At 46.8% G+C, this 24,467-nt stretch overlaps 1 protein-coding gene across 3 annotated transcripts in view; it reads left to right on the forward strand.

Moving 5' to 3' along the window:
- MTOR (mechanistic target of rapamycin kinase) overlaps window positions 1-24,467 on the forward strand; it is a 116,006-nt gene that overhangs the window by 86,892 nt on the left and 4,647 nt on the right. For all 3 annotated transcript variants that reach the window (XM_081057022.1, XM_081057021.1, XM_081057020.1), the window contains 22 exons: window positions 425-502; window positions 711-818; window positions 3,469-3,594; window positions 3,711-3,842; window positions 7,475-7,590; window positions 8,564-8,681; window positions 11,187-11,435; window positions 12,098-12,198; window positions 12,901-12,997; window positions 13,718-13,816; window positions 14,124-14,246; window positions 14,449-14,631; window positions 14,980-15,114; window positions 15,323-15,497; window positions 16,754-16,889; window positions 17,488-17,635; window positions 18,186-18,308; window positions 19,376-19,458; window positions 20,542-20,614; window positions 21,402-21,476; window positions 21,850-21,985; window positions 22,622-22,687. In XM_081057022.1, coding sequence (XP_080913148.1) covers window positions 425-502; window positions 711-818; window positions 3,469-3,594; window positions 3,711-3,842; window positions 7,475-7,590; window positions 8,564-8,681; window positions 11,187-11,435; window positions 12,098-12,198; window positions 12,901-12,997; window positions 13,718-13,816; window positions 14,124-14,246; window positions 14,449-14,631; window positions 14,980-15,114; window positions 15,323-15,497; window positions 16,754-16,889; window positions 17,488-17,635; window positions 18,186-18,308; window positions 19,376-19,458; window positions 20,542-20,614; window positions 21,402-21,476; window positions 21,850-21,985; window positions 22,622-22,687 — 2,680 coding nt within the window. The remainder of the gene's footprint in view (window positions 1-424; window positions 503-710; window positions 819-3,468; window positions 3,595-3,710; window positions 3,843-7,474; window positions 7,591-8,563; window positions 8,682-11,186; window positions 11,436-12,097; window positions 12,199-12,900; window positions 12,998-13,717; window positions 13,817-14,123; window positions 14,247-14,448; window positions 14,632-14,979; window positions 15,115-15,322; window positions 15,498-16,753; window positions 16,890-17,487; window positions 17,636-18,185; window positions 18,309-19,375; window positions 19,459-20,541; window positions 20,615-21,401; window positions 21,477-21,849; window positions 21,986-22,621; window positions 22,688-24,467) is intronic.

A 24,467-nucleotide genomic window follows, 5' to 3' on the forward strand; every position in this document is an offset into this window, starting at 1 on the left:
GCTGTCACACATTTCTGTCTTTTCTGAGCAATCAAATAGTACTTTTCTCTGGAGCAACCGGTTAGCTCCATTGGTTAGAGCGCGGTGCTCTTAACAACAAGGTTGCCGGTTCGATTCCCACGTGGGCAACTGTGAACTGTTCCCTCCACAAATAGATTGAAACAACTACTTGACTTGGAGCTGATGGGTCCTGGAAAAACACACTTAAATAAATTTAAAAAGTGGGGGGGAAAAAATAGTACTCTTCTCTAGCCATTCAGGTCTAGGAAGAGGTTTCTTCCCTTGGGGAATTTTTCTCTTCATCACCGGAATTTAAGTGAGATAGATAACTTCTGCAGCTCGTTGGGAGGCCTGAAAATAACAGCACTACCTTCAGCTGCCAAGTCCACGGCTCAAGTGCAGGGGCCCCCTGTTTCTCTCCTAGTGCATCGACAAAGCCAGGGATCTGCTGGATGCTGAGCTAACTGCCATGGCAGGAGAGAGCTACAGTCGGGCATATGGGGTGAGTCTCGAATATTCTGCACGTTATCATCTTAGAGGCTCATTTCAGTTCTTTTTCCAGAGTGGGCTGCTGAGGACGCACAGTCCGCTGAGCACATACCTGTGTGTTCTCAGCAGACACCCTGCCACCAGGAGGAATGATTGAAATGAGCCCTGGCTCTTTGATTGTTCCTGCAGTATTAACTTGGAATGTGATTTGCTTCCATCAGGCCATGGTTTCTTGCCACATGCTCTCCGAGCTGGAGGAGGTTATCCAGTACAAACTTGTCCCCGAGCGACGAGAGATCATCCGCCAGATCTGGTGGGAGAGACTGCAGGTGAGCCTAGTAGAAAGCCCCGGGTAACCTGCCCACTTCCCTCTCCTGATTTTGCTCATCATATGCTTTCTAAAGCCTCCTCAGAGGCTGGTTTGCATTCAGAGGAAAACATCCAATGGTTTTTCCACTAAGCCTTTGGCTGTGAGAGGCTGACTGATTTTCCAGCCTCCTTTTACCTTTCTCTAGGAATAAAAGAAAATGTCTTTAATAAGTGACACTGATGGCCAGGCAATTGAGAATCTTAACCTCAGAATCAGTGGTTTTCAACTTTAGCTGCACAGTAAAATGACTGGAAAGCTTTAAAGAATCCAGATACCCAGGTCACTTCCCAGCCCAAATAAATCAAAATTGCTGGGGATAGACCCCAGATTAGTATCTTTTTAGCCTCCCCAGATGATTTCAGTCTGCAGCCAACACTGAGAACCACGGCTGGCCATCCAGCTCTTTTAATGGGCTTGCCTGCTATTTTCATTGACCAACACCTGCCGTTGGCACGTCCTCAGGTCATGGCCATCCCATGATCTCTGCTCAGACCTTTCCCACTGAAGTTTCCCCCAGAGAAACTTCCAAGTCGTCCAAGTCGGTGTTTTCATTGCATATTCTGATCATTTAGCATGGGGAGCTGTTAGTTCCAGATCTGGCAGTGAGCAGTCTTCAGCGTTCTTGGAAAGGAAGTGCTCCCATTCCTTGAGTCAGTAGGAGGGGAAGTTCACGGGCAAGAGAGAGAGAGAGAAAGCCTTCACTCTCCAGAAGCCACGTGTTCCCCTGCCTGTCATAAGCAACCGCCTCAATTTTAAACTATTTCCTTTTGGCCTAATCCACACCCAATTCCAAATTCTGTCTTTGGACCAGTCAGGGTTTGCACTTCCAAGCGCCTCAGTTGGCTGTGACAAAGCCTTTTTACTCCAGGCTGCATTCCTGCCCCAGCGACTCAGGGCACATCCCACTGGACAGGAAAGCGCAGCGGGCAGAGGCTCGTCTGTGAATATAGTAGTCGTTTATGCTCTGCAGAGCACATGCAGTTCCTCCGCATGTTTTATTAGCAATTCTGAAATGCCCAGTGAGTGTTTTGATGGAAAATTGTCTATTGGACACCAGAAAAGAGTTCCATAAAGCAAGCATTTCCTACTTGACTCGTACACATGCCGGTTTTTTAAGTTCCTGTAATAGGGTAAAGAGTTTCCAAACCAGAAACTCTTGGTTACTGGTTAGTCTAACTGCCATTTGAACAAGTGGGGTTTTGTCCAAATAGCACCTTGCAAAGGGGGGGATTAAGTGAGTCTTGGGGAGGGGAGACGCACGTGTGACTTTATGGTCCCCAAGATACGCTCGTCATCTTAGCCTTCATGACCTTCCTATCTCGGGACAATAGGTGCTTTTTGGTTGACAGGGCCAGATTATTTCAGCATCTGGGAGAAACTAGCAGATGGTGAGAAGTCACCAAAACAATCACTCAGTGTACTTTTTTCTGTTTTTCTAACTTTCCAAATCACTGTTGTCACACGTAATGGGATGGAAAGATACAGTCCAAGGCCTCAAAATAAAGCATTAAGCTTGTGGTAGAAATTTGGCTCTCGTGGAGGGCTTGCTGTCAAAAAACTCAACAAACTGCCTAGGCTGGAAGACTGCCATTTTGTGGACAAGTCATCTAAGTTGAAATCCCTAGCCAGTGTCTCCCAGGGGGCAGTTTGAGAGGTTAGCCTTATTGGCATTGGGTCTCTTCTTGCCTTGGGTTCTTTATTCAGGCTCGGACTGTGCCCTGTCACATGGAAAAGCCTACGACCATTGCTGCTAGACTTTAGACTTATCTCCATGGAGGACAGCTTGTTTGGTTGCACAGCATTCGCCCGTGAAGTGGTAGAGCTCAGAAACCCACTTCCCCTGGTGATTTGTCTCTCGAGTCTGACTTCCTATCACTGGAGATGGAAAAGGAGAGGCTCACTTTACTCTCAGCAGTCTTTTGATATAAAATTAGCTTAGCCCCTTTGCTAACAATTCACCCTATTTTTTAATTAAAAAGAATTTATGTGTGTGAATGAATGAGGCACTTCCCTTTCCATATGCAGTTTTTGATTGAGACAAATAAAAACAAAGAAGAAAGAATCTAAGCAAGGCCCAAAGTCTTAGTGCAGGTTTAGCCTTAGTAACTTCAGAAATACAAAACGCCACCAACTTACACCCATCATTTGAAAATTTAATTATTTAAACTTCTTTTATGCTTAATTAGTTTTTTGAGTTTTGAGTGATACATTTTAATTTCTTTGTCACCTTCAACAAGAGAGACTGAAGCAAAAAAAATAAAGTTAAAAATGCATTATTTATAATCCAGAAAAAGAAATGTAAATTAATTAATTTAACCCTCACCATAGCCCTATGAAGATGGTACTATTTTTATCCCATTTTACAGATCAGTCACAGAGAAGTGAAGTAACTTGTCCAAGGTCACATAGCAGTAAGTGGCAGGGCCAGGATTCAAGTTCCAGAGTCTCTATTCTGCTGCTCAGATTTGGAGGTGCCCCTCAGAGGCATTTCACTCACAGTGCCCTTCACTTGAGAAAGCTTTTTTGTTTCAGGGTGGGTCTCGCTGCTGCTTGTGGGGGGTTACGATAGAGCAGAGAACATATCTAATCCTCACTGCTGAATGTTCCAGGGCTGCCAGCGTATCGTGGAGGACTGGCAGAAAATCCTCATGGTGCGGTCCCTGGTGGTCAGCCCCCACGAGGACATGAGGACCTGGCTCAAGTATGCAAGCCTGTGTGGCAAGAGTGGCCGGCTGGTGAGTAACCCCCACCACACGGGGCCGGGGTGGGGGTAACGGGAGTGGGGGGACCGAGGAGGGAACGGCGTTCCCGGGCCGCTTCTGTTTACGCCGTGACCTCTCTTGTTTTTAAGGCTCTTGCTCATAAAACGTTAGTGTTGCTCCTGGGAGTTGATCCATCCCGGCAGCTTGACCATCCCCTGCCAACAGTTCACCCTCAAGTGACCTACGCCTACATGAAAAACATGTGGAAGAGTGCTCGCAAGGTCTGTATCTGAAGCCACTCAACAATAGAGCAGGCTTCTCCAGAAGGCTCACCTGCTCTGCTGCTCACTGCCCCGGGGCCCGAAAAGGAACAGTGTCCAAACCACCGTGTCAGGGAGTTTGCTGCTGCTAGGAAGCTATGTGGCCTGATTTCGAAAAGTGAATCATAGTCAAGGCAGTACACGTATAGCACTGATCAAACCAAAGAGTGTAATCACAGTTGTATTTATTAGCAGCCAGAATGTGCTGGAACATAGAAAAGGCACAATTTCTGACCCCTCGGAGAAAGAAGGGCTGGTAAGTACCCAAAAAAGCAGCATATTTGTGAAAACACTGACTGGAACTTTCACAAGACCAATTTGGTTGTTCAGACTTCTCGTCTCCTTTCCTATCATCAATTTGGGATTCCAAAACAACAACACCCAGAATATAATGCTGAAACCAGTAGGGAAAGTCATCTTGAAGCCAACGTAGAATTCCTCTTACTTTATTTACAGACAGGTCCTTGGGAAATAGATGTGGCTCCTGGTGGGGGGGGGGGGGGGTTGTTTATATTTTTTTAAACAATCTTCAGGACGATGGTTGATGATTAATAAAAAGTTGGCCCTTGAGGCAAAATCAGCCCCCACTCTGTCTCCCCCATCCTCCTCCTTACCAAACAGAGAAGGGCGTCCCAGCTGTCCTCTCCATGTTGTCCCCACAGCAGTGCCTGAGATGAAAAAGAAATGCAAAAGAGCCGCCAGAGCCATGGCTATGGGAAGATGTGATCAAACACTTGTGTCTCCCAGAGGCAGACCGGGGAGGCCCTGGGGCTGAGGGCGCTCGACTGGCGGTGATTGCTGCCCAGTGTACGGCACCCAGGCACTGAGTCTGTGGGGCTTCCTGCGGTAGTAATGGCCCACGTTTCTGTCTCCAAATGTGCAGTTTGGGGGGTTTGTCTTCTCGTTGTTGTCCTTTAAGGGTTTGTTCTGGTGTGTGTGTTTCTTAGTCTCTGTAAGCCTCCCAAGCTGGAGCAATTCTGATTGAAAGCCTGCCCTTCCTCCAGGCAAATGAGAAAAACAGAGATGCTGGACCTGAACACGTGGTTCCTTCCCATGCATGGCCTCCAAGTCTTTGAATGTCTTGCCGAAGGCAGGCAGAAGGAGCCTTTTGGCTAATATCTCAACCGAGACTGGCTTCTTTCAACAGATGACCACAGCCCAACTTCTCCACAGATTATGGCCTTTTCTTAGGAGCCCAGATTCTGGTGGGAGACCATAAAAGCACACGGATAAAAATTTAGAAACCTGTTTAAAGTTAGGTGCTTGAACTTCAAGCCCAGAGCTAGAGCTGTCACATCTTTGGAAAAGTTCAGGAGCTCCCCAAAGAAAACTGAACACTTAATAATATTTGTACTACTGAACACGTCACTTCTCTGAGCTTTACTTTCTTCCCCTGGAAGCAAAGATTGTCCTCTGCCTTGCCTAAGGCAGATGAAAGTGTTTGGGGAAGAGCAGACCCTGTTCTACAGGGAGGCATCAGGTCAAGGTGTACCCACGGGGTTTTCTGAGATCAGAGGCAGGCTGGTCCTTCCCTGAGATTTCACTAAGCTGAGAACAGGAAGCAGCCAGGCAGTCAGGAACTGGGAGTACTATGCATAGTTTAAACTCTGGACCTGAGAGAATAAGCCCCTTCCTCTGAGTGACCAGTCCCGCCTCTGTAAGAAGAAAGGATCATCTTTCCCCCTTCTCACTTCCTGGGGATGCAGAAAAGGCGTTTTTAATAGAATTATTTTCAATACCTTGATAATAAGTTGCCTCTATGCCACAGAGTAGAGAGGTCTTAGATTCTCCCGTGCTGGATAAACTCACTAAACTTAATATCGGAACAAAAAAAAAACACACATATGAGGGAGGAAATCAAGAAGAGAAAAAAAAACACAACTTAATATCGGGCTTCAAATCCAAACTAATACCCAGGTGCCCCAGTTCGGGCAATTTATTTTTTGTTCGGTGCCTTGTTGCGTCTCTGAAAAGAGTTTAAGTGTATGTGTGGTGTGTTGGTGACACAGCTGATGGGCTCTGAAAGCATGTGGCATCCGAGTTCCTAGGTTAGTCTTACCTGCTAATGTACAGTGATGGCGTGCATTCTCTCTCACCTTTTCGGTGGTTGATCTTTTTAGGGCTGCCCCTCAATTCTTTTTTTTCTTTTTAATCAGGTTTAAGTCTTGTCAGTATCGTTCTTACAGAAGAAAAACTACAGGAGCAGTTATCATTTCCCAGGTGTAGGATGCCAAGTAGTTCATTTTTCAAAGCCAGTGGTGAGTCATAGGACTCTGTGAAGGCAGATGTCTGAGAGACAGGTGTCTTGTTAACTGTTGGAACATCTGTGTGTCTGCCCTGTCCTCATGCGTGGATTAGCTGCCTGATAGATTGTTTGTCACATCGTGCTGGCTCTGGGTTAAGCCCTGTCTCGTAATGCCTAGTACTTCCTTATGTTGAAAAGTATCTGAGGTTGGTCCTGGACCCCCAAGCCAGGGTGTGTCATTGTCCTTCAAGGCCATCAAACTGACATGTTTCTCTTTTTTTAAAAAAAAAAAAAAAAAAAAAAACCTTTTATATGCTTTAAGGGAATCATTCTGACCTTATTTATTTGACGTGTTGATTATTTTCCCTCCTCTTCTGCAGCAAAGAACACATAGCCTCTTTTTCACCTTCTCTCATGTGTACTGTCCCCTCCCTATGTTGGTGGATTTTAATTTCACCATTTTTTCCACTTGAGCTTTTCATGTTTGTCTGCTCTATTTCCATCCTTGAGGCCCTTTCAAAGTAGTATGGACTCCATTTATCAAGATCCTGGTGTGTCTGGATGTAGCAGGTTTATACAAATGGCTTGAAACTTACTCGTAGATCTCTGACTCTGTCTCAACTCTTCCCTAGTTCAACTCTCTGTTTCTAATCTCTGTTTTATTGTTTAACAGGAACTCGTGTTCCTAACCCACGTGTCTTCTGCTCACTTTGTATAAAATCCCATAGCGTAAATAAATCTAACTGAGGATGCTTGAAGATTTTGTTGCTAAGCCACCCTATTCAACTAGATGTCTGCTTAGCCGGTGACTGCCTCCTGTTCCACGTGGATGCATGTGGGGCTTTACCCCATCTCTGTGTACTTACTTGAGGGGTACTAAGGATGCTATTGGATTTTTATAACTATAGATTTTGCTATGCTGAAGTGTCCAAGGTATCATAGTGTTTTAAACAAATACTGAAGTTCTACTAGCCTGAAACAATTTCCCATAAGTCTGATTTTCCCCCAGGGCAATCTACTGATAGTGAAGTAAGCAGTTATTTCAATTACTTCATATGAATTGTTATTTGGGGTAGCCAGGAAAGTAACTTTTCCAAGGCTTATTAAACTAGTAATTATGGTTGACAAAGGAGAGCTAAGACTTGACTTGAAAAAATATGAATGTTCTTGAAGAGCCCATCCGTCTCCCAGCATCATGCCCTGGTCCTGTCCTGTACGGTCCTTACCCTGCGTTCTAACGGGCTCTGTTTAGAGGGCTTGGCTCACGTGCCTGTGAGATGAACCGTACTTCATTCCTATGAGGTTGGCCGCGTGCCGAGCACCTCCCTGTGCCTCTGTCCTGCTACAGATCGATGCCTTCCAGCACATGCAGCACTTCGTCCAGACCATGCAGCAGCAGGCCCAGCACGCCATCGCTACCGAGGACCAGCAGCACAAGCAAGAGCTGCACAAGCTCATGGCCCGGTGAGGTCCCCACTGGCCAGGGCCACTCAGTCCAGCCCTGCCATGCCAGCAGCCTCTGCAGCTAGGAGAATGAGTGGTCAAGGCTCCTCGGACATCTCTCTCACCTTTTCCTGGAGGGATCCTGGGCAGCTATTGAACCGTGCTGCTCCCAAGTCCCTGTCGCTTTATTCTCCCAGGACTCAGCAGCCCAGGTGCACCCGTGTGCTGTTCTGCTGATGTCTGGCTTTAGAGTTAGACTCCTTGTTTGCAAATGCCAGATGTGCTGCTCATCTGATGTGTGACTTTAGATAAGTTACTGAACCTCTCTGAGACTCTATTTCCTTATCGTATGAAAAGGGCAGAGTGAGGGGCGGCTGGTTAGCTCAGCTGATTAGAGCGTGGTGCTGGTAGCACCATGGTTGCCGATTCGATCCCCACATGGGCCACTATGAGCTGCACCCTCCTTAAAAAATAAAATAAAAAGGGCAGAGTGAGAGTTGCTATTTCCTAGGGTGGTAAGATGGTATGAGGATTAATGGAAAGAAGATAGTGTCAAGCACTTAGAGCAGTACCTGGAATAGAGTAGCAGTCGGTGAATGTTAGCTGTTAATATTACCACCATAAAGAATGGAGGAGAAGGGAATAGTGAGGGGGAAACCATATAGTAATCAGTAAGCTCAACCGCTGTCACCCATAGAAAATGGATTGGGGATAGATAAGTCCGTACAGAGCCACCTGTGCAAGCCCCTGGTTTATGCTAGCATTGCGAGACAGGTCAAGGAAAAGAGGTAGTGCCATGACAATTTATCCCAAAGTCCCACCTTCTTCTTGCCACATGCGTGGGCATTCCGTTGGTTCCATCATGTTGCTTCCGGAGAGCAAGAGTAAATATCAGAAAGGCTTTAGTGCCCCCCGACCATAACTCATTCTCCTTGGGGGGAGGGGTATTTTGAGGAGGGAGCAACATGTGGAGGGCTTGTCTCTCTGTTTTCAGGTGTTTCCTGAAGCTTGGGGAGTGGCAGCTGAACCTCCAGGGCATCAACGAGAGCACCATCCCAAAAGTCCTACAGTACTACAGCGCTGCCACGGAGCACGACCGCAGCTGGTACAAGGTAACCCAGGCGCACAGCGGCGGGGGCCCAGCGTGACTTCTCCACGTGGCACACCTGGCACCTGGCAGCAGCCTGGCTGTGCGCTCCTGTGCGCTCGTGCCTTACAGCTGTGAATTTGCTGCTTTGAGTGTCGGGAGCTGGTCTGGCAGAGGCCCCTTACAACTTGAATGGATACAGAAAGATTGGTAGATTCTTTTATTTGAGAAGGCTCTCTTGCACCATTATTCCATACTGGGAGTGCCGCTGTCTTACAGACCCTTAGCTGCTTGTTTCCCTCGGAGCAGCTGGACACAGGGTTAACCTCTGCAACTTTATCTTCCCTTGGGTCGTCTGTTCCTTCCCAGATTCTTTCTGATTCCCATTCCTGCCTGCTCATCATCTAAGAACTTAATTTTGTTTTTATTGGAAAGTTCTGGGTAACATCCTGCTATGTCATAGGAAACTTTTCAAGAAGATAAACAGAATTAGAACATGTATAAAAGGTGTGATTGACTGGTAGAGGAGAGACTCTTGGAGGCACACGTCTTAGGTGAGAGCACACATCCTCATTGTCTTACGTCTTTTCTGAGGGGCCACTGGTAAGAGCTGTGTGGTACAGCAGATGTCTTTGATTTCTTTCCAGTAGCTCCTTGACCTGCTCATACTTTGTGAATTAATCCCTCTGGGATTCAGACTTGCATCTGAAGACCACAGAAGCATCTTATCCTGGTTTAAGCCAAAATCTTATCCTAAGTTAAGCATGCTTCATTCTGATCTGAAAAATGCCCATTTTGTGATGTCAGCAGTAATTACTCTGTCTAGGACAGCTCTAGTCTAACGCTGGAAAACGGAATCCAATACACCCTTGCTTAGCTGGACCATTACTGATTAGAACTATCTCCTAACCAGATTACTTTTCTTCATTTAATTTTTAGGGAGCAAATCACAAGGGGAAAGCTGCTTCCTATTTTTAGTTTTAGTTTGTTCTTAGTAGGGGTCCCTTTGGGTTTGTGCTGTGTGAGTGGTGTGGTCCTGTGTGTGTGTGCAGAGACTGTTTCTGTCTTGTTCACCGTGTCCCCCAGCTCAGTGCCTGGCACAGAATATATACAGAGGGCACCAAAAAATGTAGACACATTGTAAGAAAGGAAAAAACTGTATTAAAATTGTCATACTCAATATATACTGATAACAAAAGATGAATACCAGTCATGTGTATACATTTTTTTGGCACCCCCGGTATATAAGAGGTATTTGTTGAGTAAATGAAGGTTTGGGAAAACTGAACCTGGATCATTGTAGAATTCTTACTCATCAAATAAAAGTCAATTATGATCAGTTTACTCTGCTTAGAAGGGGAAATGACTACATTTACGTGAACAGAAGGTTTTTTGTAAGGAACAGAAAGGAATTTCCTGGTGATCCAGAAAGTGGAACTATGAGTGGGTTATTTAATGTCCTCCTATCACTGCCAACTTCCGAGGCCCTGAATCCAACTCGGCCTCATGCTGTCTACACAGGCAGTGCTGTCTCTACCATAGCGCCATTGTAGCCCAGAGCCTCAGGTGTGAATAGTTCCTCCTTTAGCCAAAGAAGCACCAAAGGCTTCTTTCAGCAAACAGTCATCGAGCACTGGCTCTCCAGCAGGCCACAGGCCAAGTGTGAGGGCTGGACGATGAGTGGGGTTCACCCTCCATCATGTTCCCACGCCCTCACTGTGTTCCCTTTCCCACTGTCACCTGACCTGGTTAAGGCCTTCACCATCCCTCCCCTGAGCCTTAGATCATGTTTTATACACTGCTGCCAAAGGAATCTTTGAAACCCAAAGCTCTCTTTCCTACTGAATGAAATGGGGCCTCTTCGGCCTAATACGCCCTCCCCTCCTTAGTCTGACCCTGCCACTGTGCTGGCCTTCCCCTCACGGCTGCCCTGCACGCAGCCCAGGCATCAGTGCAATCTGTTCCTTTGTTCCTGGGGACACCCTGTGCTTGCCCAGCCTGCCTTGTCCTGCCCTTCCCCACCAGGAAGGGCTGACTGCTGCCCTCTCTTATTCCCTCCTTGCCCACTGACGGCTGCTACCCAAGACCTGCGCCAAATTCCCCTCTCCTGTGTGGGAAGCTTTCCCAGGCCCGTCCCTGGCGTTCCCATTGTCTATCTCCATGGCCCCAGTCGCATTCTGCCTGTCTTGAGCTTTGTGACCGAGCTCCCCTCCTAAATCAGAAGGTCCCTGAGGCAAGGGCCAGAGCGTCTCCTCTTCGTGTGCCCCTCCCCCCAGCACTCGCCACAGCCCCTGATACAGGGAGTGTGCCACAAAATGAACGAGTCACGCAGAATTTAGTACAACGCCCATTCCCCCATGTTGTGTGGAGGAGAAGTTTTGCTCTACAGCCCACTGAGAGCAAAGGGCCGTCCAGCATGTTCCTCAGCTTCGGCCTCACGCTCCTCTAAGTGCTTGGTGCCCCAGTCTCTGTCCACTGCTGTTGGTCACAGCCCCACTGTCTGTCCTTGACTCTTGCCCCACCCCCCCAGGCCTGGCACGCATGGGCAGTGATGAACTTCGAAGCTGTGCTACACTACAAACACCAGAACCAGGCCCGTGACGAGAAGAAGCTGCGTCACGCCAGCGGGGCCAACATTACCAGTGCGGCCACTGCCGCCACCACAGCGGCCTCTGCCAGCGCCACCGCCACCAGCACCGAGGGCAGCAACAGCGAGAGCGAGGCTGAGAGCAGCGAGAACAGCCCGACGCCCTCTCCCCTGCAGAAGAAGGTCACTGAGGTACCCGACCCTTCCTCCTCCACCCAGGACTGACCCAGGCACCAGGCATTGAGGAGCGGAATAGTTCAGCGTTTAGGTACCTGAGGCTTTACTCCCAGGTGCCAGATGAAGCTAGAGAACGTTGCTGGATTTTCATCCAGCGTTTTCTGAGACCGGGCTTTTGTGGACGTGTTTGTGTTTGGGGAGCTGACATCACCCCGAGCTGAAGAATGAATTCCTTGTCATGCTTCCCAGTGCATGAGCTCATTCTGATGGCACGCACCTGTGTGTGGGTGGCCGCACATCTGCACGTCCACTCTGAGGACGGAACCTGGCAGGCTCCATCGCTGCCTTTTCCCCCCTCCCACCTCCCTTTGGGCTGTCAGCTCAGAGTGCACCGGGGCAGCTGGTAGGGCCAGAGATCAGCATGTTCAAGCCTCAGCCCCCTCCCTCCACTGCCACAATGTTCAGGAAGCCACTGTTAGGCCAAGGCAATAACCGTTATGGCACCATTGCTATTAAGTGCTTGCTATGTGCCAGGTACCCACCAAAAGCTTTTCATGCATTAACTAATTCAATCCTCATTACCACTCTTTGAGGCAGGTACTGTTAGTGTGCTATTATGCCCTTTTTACAGATAAGAAAGCTGAGGCAGAGTGTCACTAACGTGTGTGTTCCCACAGGACTTGTCCAAAACCCTCTTGATGTACACTGTCCCTGCCGTCCAGGGCTTCTTCCGTTCTATCTCCTTGTCACGAGGCAACAACCTCCAGGATACACTCAGGTATCAGGGACGGGAAGGAGAAAGCCTGCTAGGCCATGTGAATGGCAGGACATAGAAGTTACACGTCAAGTCCTCTTATCCTTGCCCACCCCAGTCAGTACATGCAAGCGTAACAGCTCACCAGGGTCCCGCCTGTGTGGGTGAAACCCACAAACAGTTAGAAGTGACCTCCGAACTCCCGCTATGGGCTGTGTTATGTAGGGAAGCAGAAACCCACGCGTTTGTCACCATATTGCTGAAATCCCTTCAGCTTTTAGAGTCAACTCTGAGAGACCTACACAAATGGCACAGACCAGCCAGTCCAGAGGCTGCAGGTGACAGGGCGGCCTCCTCTGTTTGGGGATGCCCTGAGGGCTAAGCACCAGGTTTCCTGGTTGCCACTGTTCTTCAGGTGACTCTATACAAAGGTTACCCATGGTTGTCTGCGGCCACATCTGTTAGATTTCTGTGCTTCTGCCATGTGACTCCCTACATTATCTGGAATGAAGTGATGACTCACTTAGGATGATCCTCTGGTGTTCAGTCGAGCACTGCCGGCCGTCACAACCCACCTACTCCCAAGTGGTCCCGAGACCGAACACCTTGGAGAGCCATTGATTTGAGGCCCTGCCAGGTCTTCTCTTCTCAAGAACCTTAAAGGTGAAAAACAGACAAAAGCTGGGAAACTAAATTTCCTGTGACTGCCTCGTTTTTCTTTTCTAGAGTCCTCACCTTGTGGTTTGATTATGGTCACTGGCCAGATGTAAATGAAGCCTTGGTAGAAGGGGTGAAAGCGATCCAGATTGACACTTGGTTACAGGTGAGGCTGCTGGGTTACAGGTGAGGGTGGTTATGGGTAAGGCTGCCTGGTTATAAGTGGGGCTGCTGGGTTACAGGTGAGGAGGACAGGGTGTGGGGACAGAGCCCCAGAGAGCAGTTTCCAGGCTCTCGGCCTCACGTGGAAAGGTGCTGGCTCGGGTAGTAGATGGCCATCAACTGTAACTAGTTAGCCATTGGCCACTGATATAACTGCCACGGCTAAGCTAGCAAGCACGGATTGCAGCTGGCAAGTGGGGTTGGTTGGTTGGCAGAGAAGTGGATGGCGGGTTGCATTATCATTGGATCCTGCCTCCTGTGTCTCCAACCCAGCCGCCAGCGAGAATATAGTGCTATGACTCCCCTACCTATGGCTCCGTGGGTGTTCCTTTTTGGCCTCACCATGTCCTGCGTTCTTGTGCAGAGAGCAGGAGCTGAGTGCCCGCATGACAATGGGTCAGCTCTCCTCTCTCCTCTTAGAGTCACGCAGTGGTCAGAGTAACAAGGCAGCCGGCACTGTGCTGTGCTGAGGACGCAGGGACCCATCCCAAGGTCTAGGTTCTGTATTATCTTAGTTTCTCTTAGAGAACTAACGGGAACAAATCACTTCAGTCCCCACCAGCATCTACCAGAACAAGTTACAAGAGCTGGTCATTGCCCAGAAGAATAGCTAGAGCTGTTTCCATGGCTCATGTGCTGCATACTGTGTCTTTTTGAATGCCAGGTTATACCTCAGCTCATTGCAAGAATCGATACGCCCAGGCCCTTGGTGGGACGTCTCATTCACCAGCTTCTCACAGACATTGGTCGGTATCACCCGCAGGTATGTGGAGACCCGTCTAACAGCTGACCTTTTGCTTTGGTGCTCAGCCTTTCCTAAAGCTCCCCTGGAGACATAAGTGCAGGAAGTGGGAGGCCAGCTTCCCGTCCTGCCCCAAGGAGGGTCTGCCCAGCTAGCCATCCCAGGAGACTTCATGGAAAGAGAGTTCACCCTCAAAATTAAGTCGCCTCTCCCTGGTAGACTCAAATGAGCGTGAATATCATACTCACCGTTTCTTTTGTCGTCCTCCCTAAAGTTAGTGCCAGGCTCCTTGCAAACGTTTGCAAATGTTCCTCTGTGTTTGCTTCAGGCACTCATCTACCCACTGACTGTGGCTTCTAAGTCTACGACCACAGCCCGTCACAATGCAGCCAACAAGATTCTGAAGAACATGTGTGAACACAGTAACACCTTAGTACAGCAGGCCATGATGGTGAGTCGGCAGCCAGTGTGGGATTTCGGCCACCCCGGTCACCTGGCCAGAGGTCTCGAGTGAGGTGGTTTTTCTTCCTCATGGCAGTGCTGTGTGCTCCCTCTGGCTGCCAGAAAGAGTAGCTCCCATTTCTCCAAGACAGGCCTTTCTGAGCTGAGCTTATCCTTCCTTGGTGCTTCTCTCCTTCCGCTCTGCGATCCAGGTGAGTGAGGAGCTGATCCGAGTGGCCATCCTGTGGCATGAGATGTGGCACGAAGGCCTGGAAGAAGCTTCTCGTTTGTACTTTGGGGAAAGGAACGTGAAAGGCATGTTTGAGGTGCTGGAGCCCCTGCATGCTATGATGGAACGAGGACCCCAGACTCTGAAGGAAACCTCCTTTAACCAGGTATGGGACAAAACATGCAGTGACGTGACCCAAAACCTTTATCAGACTCCTTTCCCTCTAGCCTTTCTGCTGACTTGAATAAAGTGTACTCTGACAGAGGTCAGAGGATGTAAAAACACCAGAAACTTAATTGTCTTTAAGTGAAAAACCCTCCTGAAATTTTCACTGGAAAACCTCATGAGACCTCACTTGACCGAACAAGCCATCCCGAGACCGGGAGCTCCAGGCCCAGCGGTCTGTGCCTCCCCCCGCATGTGCCACTGAGAGGTTCTCTCTGCTGGGGGACCCAGCCTGTGGCGTAGTCCACACCCGCCACCACATGCAAATGTCCCCTGCATTCCTTCTCAGGCGTATGGTCGAGATTTAATGGAGGCCCAAGAGTGGTGCAGGAAATACATGAAATCAGGGAATGTCAAGGACCTCACCCAAGCCTGGGACCTCTATTATCACGTGTTCAGACGAATCTCAAAGCAGCTGCCACAGGTAGGATCCTCAGATTCTAGCAGGGTGCCTTTATCATCCTTTCTGTTTTGCTGGGAATGTTGGAACACTAACCCCAAAGCACCTGCTTTTACCTATACCTGCAGACTTTGGGACAAGTCAGTGCTGTTAGCAATTCATTGAAAAATACCAAAATCGCATTGAAATTCCTCCCCCGGGGCAGCAAACCAACTGTGGTAATTCTTCACAGCTCACGTCCTTGGAGCTGCAGTATGTTTCCCCCAAACTTCTGATGTGCCGTGACCTCGAGTTGGCTGTGCCGGGAACCTATGACCCCAACCAGCCGATCATTCGCATTCAGTCCATAGCGCCATCTCTGCAAGTCATCACGTCCAAGCAGAGGCCCCGGAAGCTGACTCTTATGGGTAAGCAGCTTTGTGCACTTCCGCCACCTGCGTCTCCCTCTCACGCCCCGTTCTCTGAAACTAGTGCTTGCTGTTCACACTACTAAGCTTTCATATGCTGTGTCCCTCCTGTGTTTATTGAGGGAGGAATGGAGGACAAGCAGATTGCTCCTTATTCCATCGTCCTCAAGACTCCTAGTTCATTCACATGGTTGTGCTTGTTTAAGTGAAGCATAAGGATCCTACAGAGAACAGGTAGAAGGAATTGTGAGGCCTGCAACGTGGAGCCCCGGGCACGGTAGGCAGCTGTGGGGGAGCTGATGAGGTCAGTAAAGAGGCATCTGGAGGCAAGCGTGGACATGACAGGCTCCATTGAAGGAAGGGCTTCTGGGCTCTGGCATATTCTTTCAGACTATCACAGTCCCTGTGGGAAATGATTGTGTAAAATCCAAACAAGTAGGAATGAGTTCTTGCCAGTTTGAGGCGTAAGTACTCGGGTGGTGCTTTGAGATCTCATGCCTTTCGTAATAACGCTTGTTGTATTTGAAATGCAGTGATTATTCACCAACACCATTGCTTGTGGTCCACAGGTGATTGTCTCTCCATAGGCTGGCGTCTCCTGACACTAAAACATGTGTCAGTCGGGTTCTCAGCAGTGTTTAATTGGAGACCTAGTGAAGGAACTGTTTCCAGCGGTGTGAGCAGAGTTAAGAGAACCCATAGTGAGACGCTATTATCCCTACCCTCCAGACTTGAAAGGGAGCCCATCAAGGAAGGGCTTGTAGCACCAGAAGCTGTAGACCACATAGACGAACGTAGCTACTTCTAGAACTGTAGCCAGGCTGGTTGTCGGGGGCAAATACCCTGACCTCTCCCTCTCTCCACCCTCTGACCTCCTGCCAGTGCCCCCATTGGCCAAGCCCAACTGGGAGCCCAAGTAATACAGTCTGGAGAGCTCAGGCTTCTCAGGTCAGAGCAGGACAAAGAAGGGCAGAGAGTGGGTTAGGGAGGAGAATATATAGAATGACCATTTCTGTGCAGAATCATTCCTGGTCCTCAAAGACAGAGCTTTCTAAAATGTTTAATTTGCACAATGTTTATTGCGGGGGACCATCATTAGCAGGGCCATTCTTTATATCAGTTCTAGGGAGTCTTTTTCTGTTTGCAGGGTAAGGTATATGCAGTCTGCAGGGTCTTTTGAATCCAGTGGTGGTCTCCCACCTAACGGGTTGGAGACCCTCTGATCCACCCTAACCTCTTTCACCATTTTTTTTCAGGCAGCAACGGGCACGAGTTTGTTTTCCTCCTAAAGGGCCATGAAGATCTGCGGCAGGACGAACGGGTGATGCAGCTCTTCGGCCTGGTCAACACCCTCCTGGCCAATGACCCAACCTCTCTTCGGAAAAACCTCAGGTATTCAGGATGCTGTGAAAACGACAAGGAGTCGAGGTCTTCTAGTTTTCTCCTACATCTCTCCCATGTAGCCATGTACCTTTACGAAATAAATTATAAAAGTATGTACCTGACAGGAAGCCGTCAACAACCAAGGTGTCAGACACAAAAAGGAAACCCCTCCATATTTCTCATACGAAATGCCTTTAACAACCTCCAAAAGCTACAGCATGGAACACTGTGGCCAGTAGACTGGAGATTCTGCAAATTTGATGTGTTTTACTCCTCGTGGGATTCCAGCCTGGCCAGCCTTTCCTATCTTTAGTGCATTCTCACCCCTCTTGATCAAGAACATGCGTAATAAGTTGGGAGGTTATTTTAGAAGTAATCACTGGATTGTTCCCCCAAAGCAATGAGTTTGTTAGGCAGGTTGAGAGGCTGATAGGTTTTCATCCCATCAGCACACTGTCTCTATGCTTTAGCCTTTGCGGAAGGCCCCTCATTACACACCTCACAGCAGCCCGTGCAGCGGGCGCATTGTAACTGTTTGCATACGCCATGAGCACATCGAAGGTGGGTTCTATTCCTGTACAATAACCCTGCTTTGTTGTGGGCGCAGCATCCAGAGATACGCCGTCATTCCCTTATCAACCAACTCGGGCCTCATCGGCTGGGTCCCCCACTGTGACACGCTGCACGCCCTCATCCGGGACTACAGGGAGAAAAAGAAGATTCTTCTCAACATCGAGCATCGCATCATGTTGCGGGTATGTCTCGGAGGCAAAACTCACAAGGCGGAGAAGCTGCTTTTCTTATGCTTCTACGTATATCTATCACTGATTTGAGGGAATTAGTTATTGAGGAAGGGAAAGGACGTGAGTCCTGACACAGATAACCTCCTCTAAGAAACAGAAGTGTCCCAAAGCCCAGGAACGAAGTTTTCCTCATCCTAGGTGAGGCCGGACAGTATTATTTCTCAGCTACCTCAGGCATCCAGAGCAATCTTTAGTAGATGTGTAAGGAATCAGAAAGAATTGTTGGTACCCAAATCCTTGAATCCTCCAGTGCTCATTCACACCAGTAGGCTTGTCCTGCGTGGAGGCCTCGTGTTTTACCCGCAGGCCCCGGCAGTTCCTGTGGGCATCAGGTTAGCGTGGCCACTCCATTATTCCTTTTGCAACGTCCTGATTTCCCTTCTCCTTGTGGCTGCGGTGGTGAAATTAGAACCCAGCTTTGCCTGGCCCCGGAGCCTTGTTTTTTCCTGGGTTGCGGCTCTGTCTTGGGCTGCTCTCTGAGAACATTTGTGTTCGGATGCAGATGGCTCCAGACTACGATCACCTGACTCTGATGCAGAAAGTGGAGGTGTTTGAGCACGCGGTCAATAACACAGCGGGGGACGACCTGGCCAAGCTGCTGTGGCTGAAAAGCCCCAGCTCTGAGGTATGGAACACGGGGCTCTTCGTGCACTCGCTGCCCTTTGGCACACCCCCTCTTGTCGGGATGGCGTGCTCACTGGCTCATGCTCACCTGTGGGGCTCATCTTTGTCACGATTGACTGCAGATGATGTGCAGTCTTTTACAACGAAGGTTAAATGGGTGAGCCGTGCTTTAGCCTGTGTAGATTTAGCATAATGTTTCTCCCTTTACTCAACAATAGTTTTGAGCTCTTTATATATTAAGGCTATTAAATCTTTTTCATGTGTGTTATGAATTTCCTGTGTATTTGGTGTTTTAATATTGTTAATGCCATGTTTCTTGGTTTGGGATTTTTATTTTCTTTGATATAGAGACATTTTGAAAGTTACATTAACAGATTTTTAATCCTTTAAAGTTTGTACTGTTGGCTTTATATTTAGAAAGGCCCTTTCCACCTCAAAATTATGTATCTTTGTACATATATTTTCTTGTACTAATTATAAGATTTGTCTTTACATTTAAATCCTAACTAAAATCCTAAATTTTGAATTTAAGATTAGGATATAAGCTTCATTAAGATGATCAGCCAAAACCACAGTATTTTCCAAATAATCCACCCTTTCCCTCTTAAAAGATTCCTTTTTTGTTATACACTAAATTCCCATATGCCCTTGGATTTCTTTCTAGAGCTTCTATTTCATTGATCTTTTTGCCTGTTTTTTCTCAAGTACCATACTATTAACACTCAAAAAAAGTGCCACTGAATTTTTACTGGAATTACATTAAATGTGTCAAATAATTTGGGAGAATATTATATCTTTACAACCCTAAATGGATATCCTTAATATGAATATTTTTGTTTACTCAAGTCTTTGTATTTCTAAGCAAAGTTTACTCATCTAAGTTCTATGCGTTTCTAAAGTTGATTCCCAGCATGGTTTATTATTTTTGTAATTGTGAATGGGATCTTGATTCCATTATACGTTCTAACTGGTTATGATGGAATATAAGCAAACCACTGATTGGCGTATAATTCTGTGGAAACCAGTTAGTTTCCAGGGCCTTGGTTCACTCATGCTCCTGTCTTCTAGGTGTGGTTTGATCGAAGAACCAATTATACCCGCTCTTTAGCGGTCATGTCCATGGTTGGGTATATTTTGGGCCTGGGAGATAGGTGAGTGAATATAATTTGTTTCTTTTAGTCTTCTTTCTCCATTGTAGTGTTCTTGAGTGGTTTCATTTTGTTTTCTAGTGAGATTTATAACCATTTGGTAAATATTTGTATTTTGTACTTGAGGCGTTTTTTGTGGCATCAACGTTAGTCCCTATTTATTATCCATGCCAACAAAACAGCATATCAAACTAAAGAAATAATTTGAGGGTACTACTTTCTGCGTAGGTTAATGTATTAAAAACCATAGTAAGTCTGATTGGTTTTAATCAATAAACATTTATCGGTCACCACTATGCTAAGATAAAATAATTGTATTTCTATAATTGGAACCAACCAAAGTAGATCCTTCTGATATTCACAGTAAGTTTTATCCAAATATACTGACTGAAAAAGTAGTTTAGGAATGCTTAGAAATTGACTCAACAGACTTTCTTTAAAACTAGTTTTCCTGTGTCTACTGTTTCTCTCCTGGGATTATGTCTCATATAATTATTTGAGAGTAAAAATAGTTTTATCCTACAAAAATAATAAATTCTTGTTTTAAAAACCAGTTTCTGTTGACAGAGTCAGGTGATCCTGCCTGGATTGGCTGGGGGGCTCAGGGAGACGAGACCCCGGGACAGGTGCTCAGTAGTAATGCTAGAGCCTTGTCACTCTGAGACAGCAGCACTGCCAGAAGTGACTTACCTTGTGACCAAATGATCGTGGTATTATGGGGCAACCTGTGATTCACAGATCAATCCTCACTTCAGGCCTAGAGTAGGGGTTGGCAAACGTTTTCTATAACGGGCCAGATAATAAATACTTTTGGCTTTATTGGCCATACGATCTCTGTCACAATTACTCATGTCTGCTGCTATTGCACAAAAGCAGCCTGAAACAATACTTAAACAAGTGAGCATAGCTGTGTTCCCATAACACCTTATTTACAAAAGCAGGTGGGGGTTGGATTTAGCCTGAAGGCCTAGAGTAGCACATACGTGCCTAGATTTGCCAGCCTGTGGCCTAGAGTAGCACATACGTGTTGATTTATGTATCAGTGCTGCTCTCTCGCCCCCGCCTTGGTCTCTGCCTGTTTCTCAGACACCCATCCAACCTGATGCTGGACCGGCTGAGTGGGAAAATCCTGCACATTGACTTTGGGGACTGCTTTGAGGTGAGCGCGTCCCAGACCCACAGAAAAGAAAGCGCAACTTCCCGGATGACCGGTTTTCACCCTCCTCCGGCCATTTTGGCAAACTCAAGCCCAAAATGCATTATCTCATCCCTCATCCTGCCTCTCCCACCAACGTGATAGAAACTCCATCTAAGAAATGAAACCCACTGAAAACAACAAAAGAAATGAAACCCACTGAAAACAACAAAAGAACAAGACAAACCAATGAAGGAACAAAAACTCATAGACAATAGTTTAGGAGTTGCCAGAGGATAAGGGGGAAAAGGGTTCTAGAAGAGGGTAAACGGGGTCTAACATAGTGATGGAAAGATACCTGACTGGGTGGTGAAAACACACCCAGATATAGGTGTGAGATATAGATAATGTATTACAGAATTATACACCTGAAATCTGTAACTTTACTAACAATTGTCACACCAGTAAACTTTTAAAAAAAGAAAGGAAACCCACACTCTTCAATACTTGCTATAGTTGGACTCGAACATCATCCCCTAACCACCCCGTGGAGCAAGGGCCACTCACTGTTCACACACCCTCACCCTCCGTGCAGCCTGGGCATGATGCACGTTGGTCCTTTTTCCTCCCCCTTTTTTTTTTTTTTTTTGTCTTTTTAAATCCCTGTGACAAGTTCCCTCACTCAACTCAAGCTACTTCATTTCTGTGCTTTAATTGAAATTAATGCTGGTGATGCAAAGAGAAACCGCCTGGCTCTAGTGACAGAAAACCTAACCAGTGGACTTGGTTTTTTTCCTTTATTGCCCTGTAGGTTGCTATGACCAGAGAGAAATTCCCAGAGAAGATTCCGTTTAGACTCACAAGAATGTTGACCAATGCTATGGAGGTGAGTGGATGTTGGTGACTTTGGAATGGGCCAATACAGTACGACACTCTCTGAGAATGGTCTTCCTTATTAGAACTCATCAGTTCCCCAGAATGCCCCCGTTGTTTCAACAGTCTTTTCTTGGTGTTTTCCATTGTGTTAGAAATGACCAGTCTTTGAAAGTATTATCACTTTTTACATCATACCTTGTTTCACATGAATCACAGTCCTGTCCCCTTGCTCCGAAGATATCCTCAGCCTGATACATCAGTAATGGCCTGTGTCTACTTCCTCTGTGGGGGCGACAGACCTCTCCACTCTCTGGCTTTTGGTTGTAAGGCCTTAAAAGGCCAGTGTCAGTGACCTGTGGTGAGTGGCTCTGGCCCTTGTGCAGGTTACTGGTCTGGATGGCAACTACAGAATCACGTGCCACACAGTGATGGAAGTTCTGCGGGAACACAAGGATAGTGTCATGGCCGTGTTGGAAGCCTTTGTCTACGACCCCTTGCTGAACTGGAGGCTGATGGACAGTGAGTATTAGCAAGTGCTTGGCAGCTGGAGTCGGCCCCCTCCCAAATTAGGAATATCTGACACGTTACATTTCACTAACCCTTTGCCCAAGATACATTACTGAGGTACTACATTACATTTTCACAAAGTAGCTCTGGTGCTAGAAATGAATTTCAACTGTTTTTAGTAACTAGAACCGAAAACTCAAATTATCGATTTAGGTATTAAAATATTTTTCAGGGTAAATTAACTACCCTAGTGATTTTTGGTTGTTTGGGTTTCATACAGAATAGCAAGCTGGAATTTTGATAGGAAATACAAATCACGTGGGTCAGCAATATCTGTCTCCCCTTTGTCCCTACCTCCTTAGAAGAAGCCATCTGATCCACTGCTGTGAAGTCATATTTTCACCTTGTTACCTGGTTTACATTTTCTAAATCCAACTCAGCGATATAGCGTGTCCCTCAGCATCGGATGGGATACCTGTGCTAACATCAACCCAGTTCTGAGTCGTATGTCTTTGGTTCTCTCTTAGGGGTTATAGCTTTAGGGAATATTATATTTTTATGATGGTAAGAAAATATCACACCAACCAAGGTTGCTTTCAAGTCAAAATGTGAAGCACTTTCTAATCCTCCCTTTATTTATTTCCTCAGCAAATACCAAAGGCAACAAGCGATCCCGAACAAGGACAGATTCCTACTCTGCTGGCCAGTCTGTAGGTGGGTACCCCCCATGGGAGGCTGCAGATTCTGTCCCCTTTTATCCAGAGTGTTTCTAGAACAGGGCGAGCTTTGATTCTTCCATTAGGAGGCATGACTCAAAGTAGTAACGGATGTTGAAGTAAACATAAAGGAAGGAAGGTTCTTTTCACCGCTAAAATATCACTAACAGGCATTTATTTAATTCAAAATTTGGTCTAGAAATATTTACTGAGCACCAAATACATAATACATGTCTTTTATCTTGATGCCTCTCAGGATGGAGTGGGTACCTAAAGCTCAGAAATTTTGATCAAACTATCCAATCTATCTATAAAAATATAATGAAAAGTGTGTCTGAATATTAACCAGTATTTAGCATGCCCTTAGTGGTATCTGGATTGGGATAATTATTAACTATATTACCTTGAACCTAAAGCATTGTTAATAGCTCAGAAATGGGAAGGAAGATGGAAGCAGCAGAAATGTACTCACATTGCTGCCTGAAGAGCCAGGAAACCACGTGAAACATTGTTTCCAAGATGTGGTCCATAGAACAGGCTCCCAGGAAGATAATGAGCCACAATGGGTTGTGGGTTGTGTATGGAACACTCTTCGGAGGTCATAGAGTAAAGCTGTTTAACTTTGTTTAGCCTTCTCCTGGTCCCCCAACCCCAGCCTGCCCCTTTTTACCTCATAACATCTAACAATATCTACACAGTTCGCATTTTGGGAAATAACTTGTTGGGGATATAAAGTAGATATTCTGTACAGTCATTTAGGGAACATTTGCAACTAGTTCCTTAGCTAAGCCAAATAAACGTTTAAGGGTACAAAAAGAATGTGACACACAGAGATTGCCCTAAAGAAGCGCAGAATCACATAGCATTGACCTAAATATACATGCAGTAATAAGCAGAGTCCATCCCACCGTGTAGTCAAGGACCGCGCGATTTGGTTTGGAATAGAAGGGCTGTGGGACTTACAGTTATCACTGATCTACAGTAGTTAAGGGAGCTCTTGACTTAGTGGAATTCAAGCTGAGCCTTACTGGATGGATGGCATCTGGATGAGTAGAGAGGAAAAGGCGTTCTGGGCAGGAAATTGGGGTCCTGGGTCACAGCAGCATTGGAACAGGCGTGGACTTGGCCCTGGACACCGTGATGGGATTTGTGAGTGCCTGAGCCGCCCACAGTGTCTGAGGTGCCTCGTGCCCATGGCTGGTCTCATCCAAAGTGTGTGACTTTCACTCTGAGGGCCCACCTCGTCAGTTTGTTAGCAGGTGACTTCTGTATGCTGCCTGTGGCTTGCAGAGGGGAATTAGGGCACCCAGGTCTGGTGGCACCAGGTGGTGGTCAGCCTGATTGTTTTTATGTGACTTAACAGGTAAGTTCCAGAGGGTCATTAATAAAAGGGTTATGATCACAGGCTTCATTTCGAAGGCCTGTGGTGTATGAGGACAATGTGTAAATAACTTAATTCTGACTCTAGAAATTTCTCTGCTGAAGGCCACAGTCAGTGGAGGGTGACCCTAAAGCCTGAGGACTTTTCCTCCACAGAATTGATGTATAAGTTCCTCCGAGGAATAATGCTTTGGTTGTGTGTGTGACCCTTGAAAGCTAGTTTTCTTTATTACCAGTTTTTGTCAAAGCAAATAAGTTTGTCACCAGGTCATTGACTCATGCTTTTATTCTCTATGTCAGAACATTTTATTAATGCTGTTTGCTTAGAAAGTCATGCTTTGCAGATTTAAAAACTTTTAAATATGTAAAGAGTTACATAATGCTTCCTCTCTCCTTTT

This window comes from Rhinolophus hipposideros (genome assembly GCF_964194185.1).
Source record: "Rhinolophus hipposideros genome assembly, chromosome: 8".
In the NCBI taxonomy this organism is placed as follows: domain Eukaryota; kingdom Metazoa; phylum Chordata; class Mammalia; order Chiroptera; family Rhinolophidae; genus Rhinolophus; species Rhinolophus hipposideros.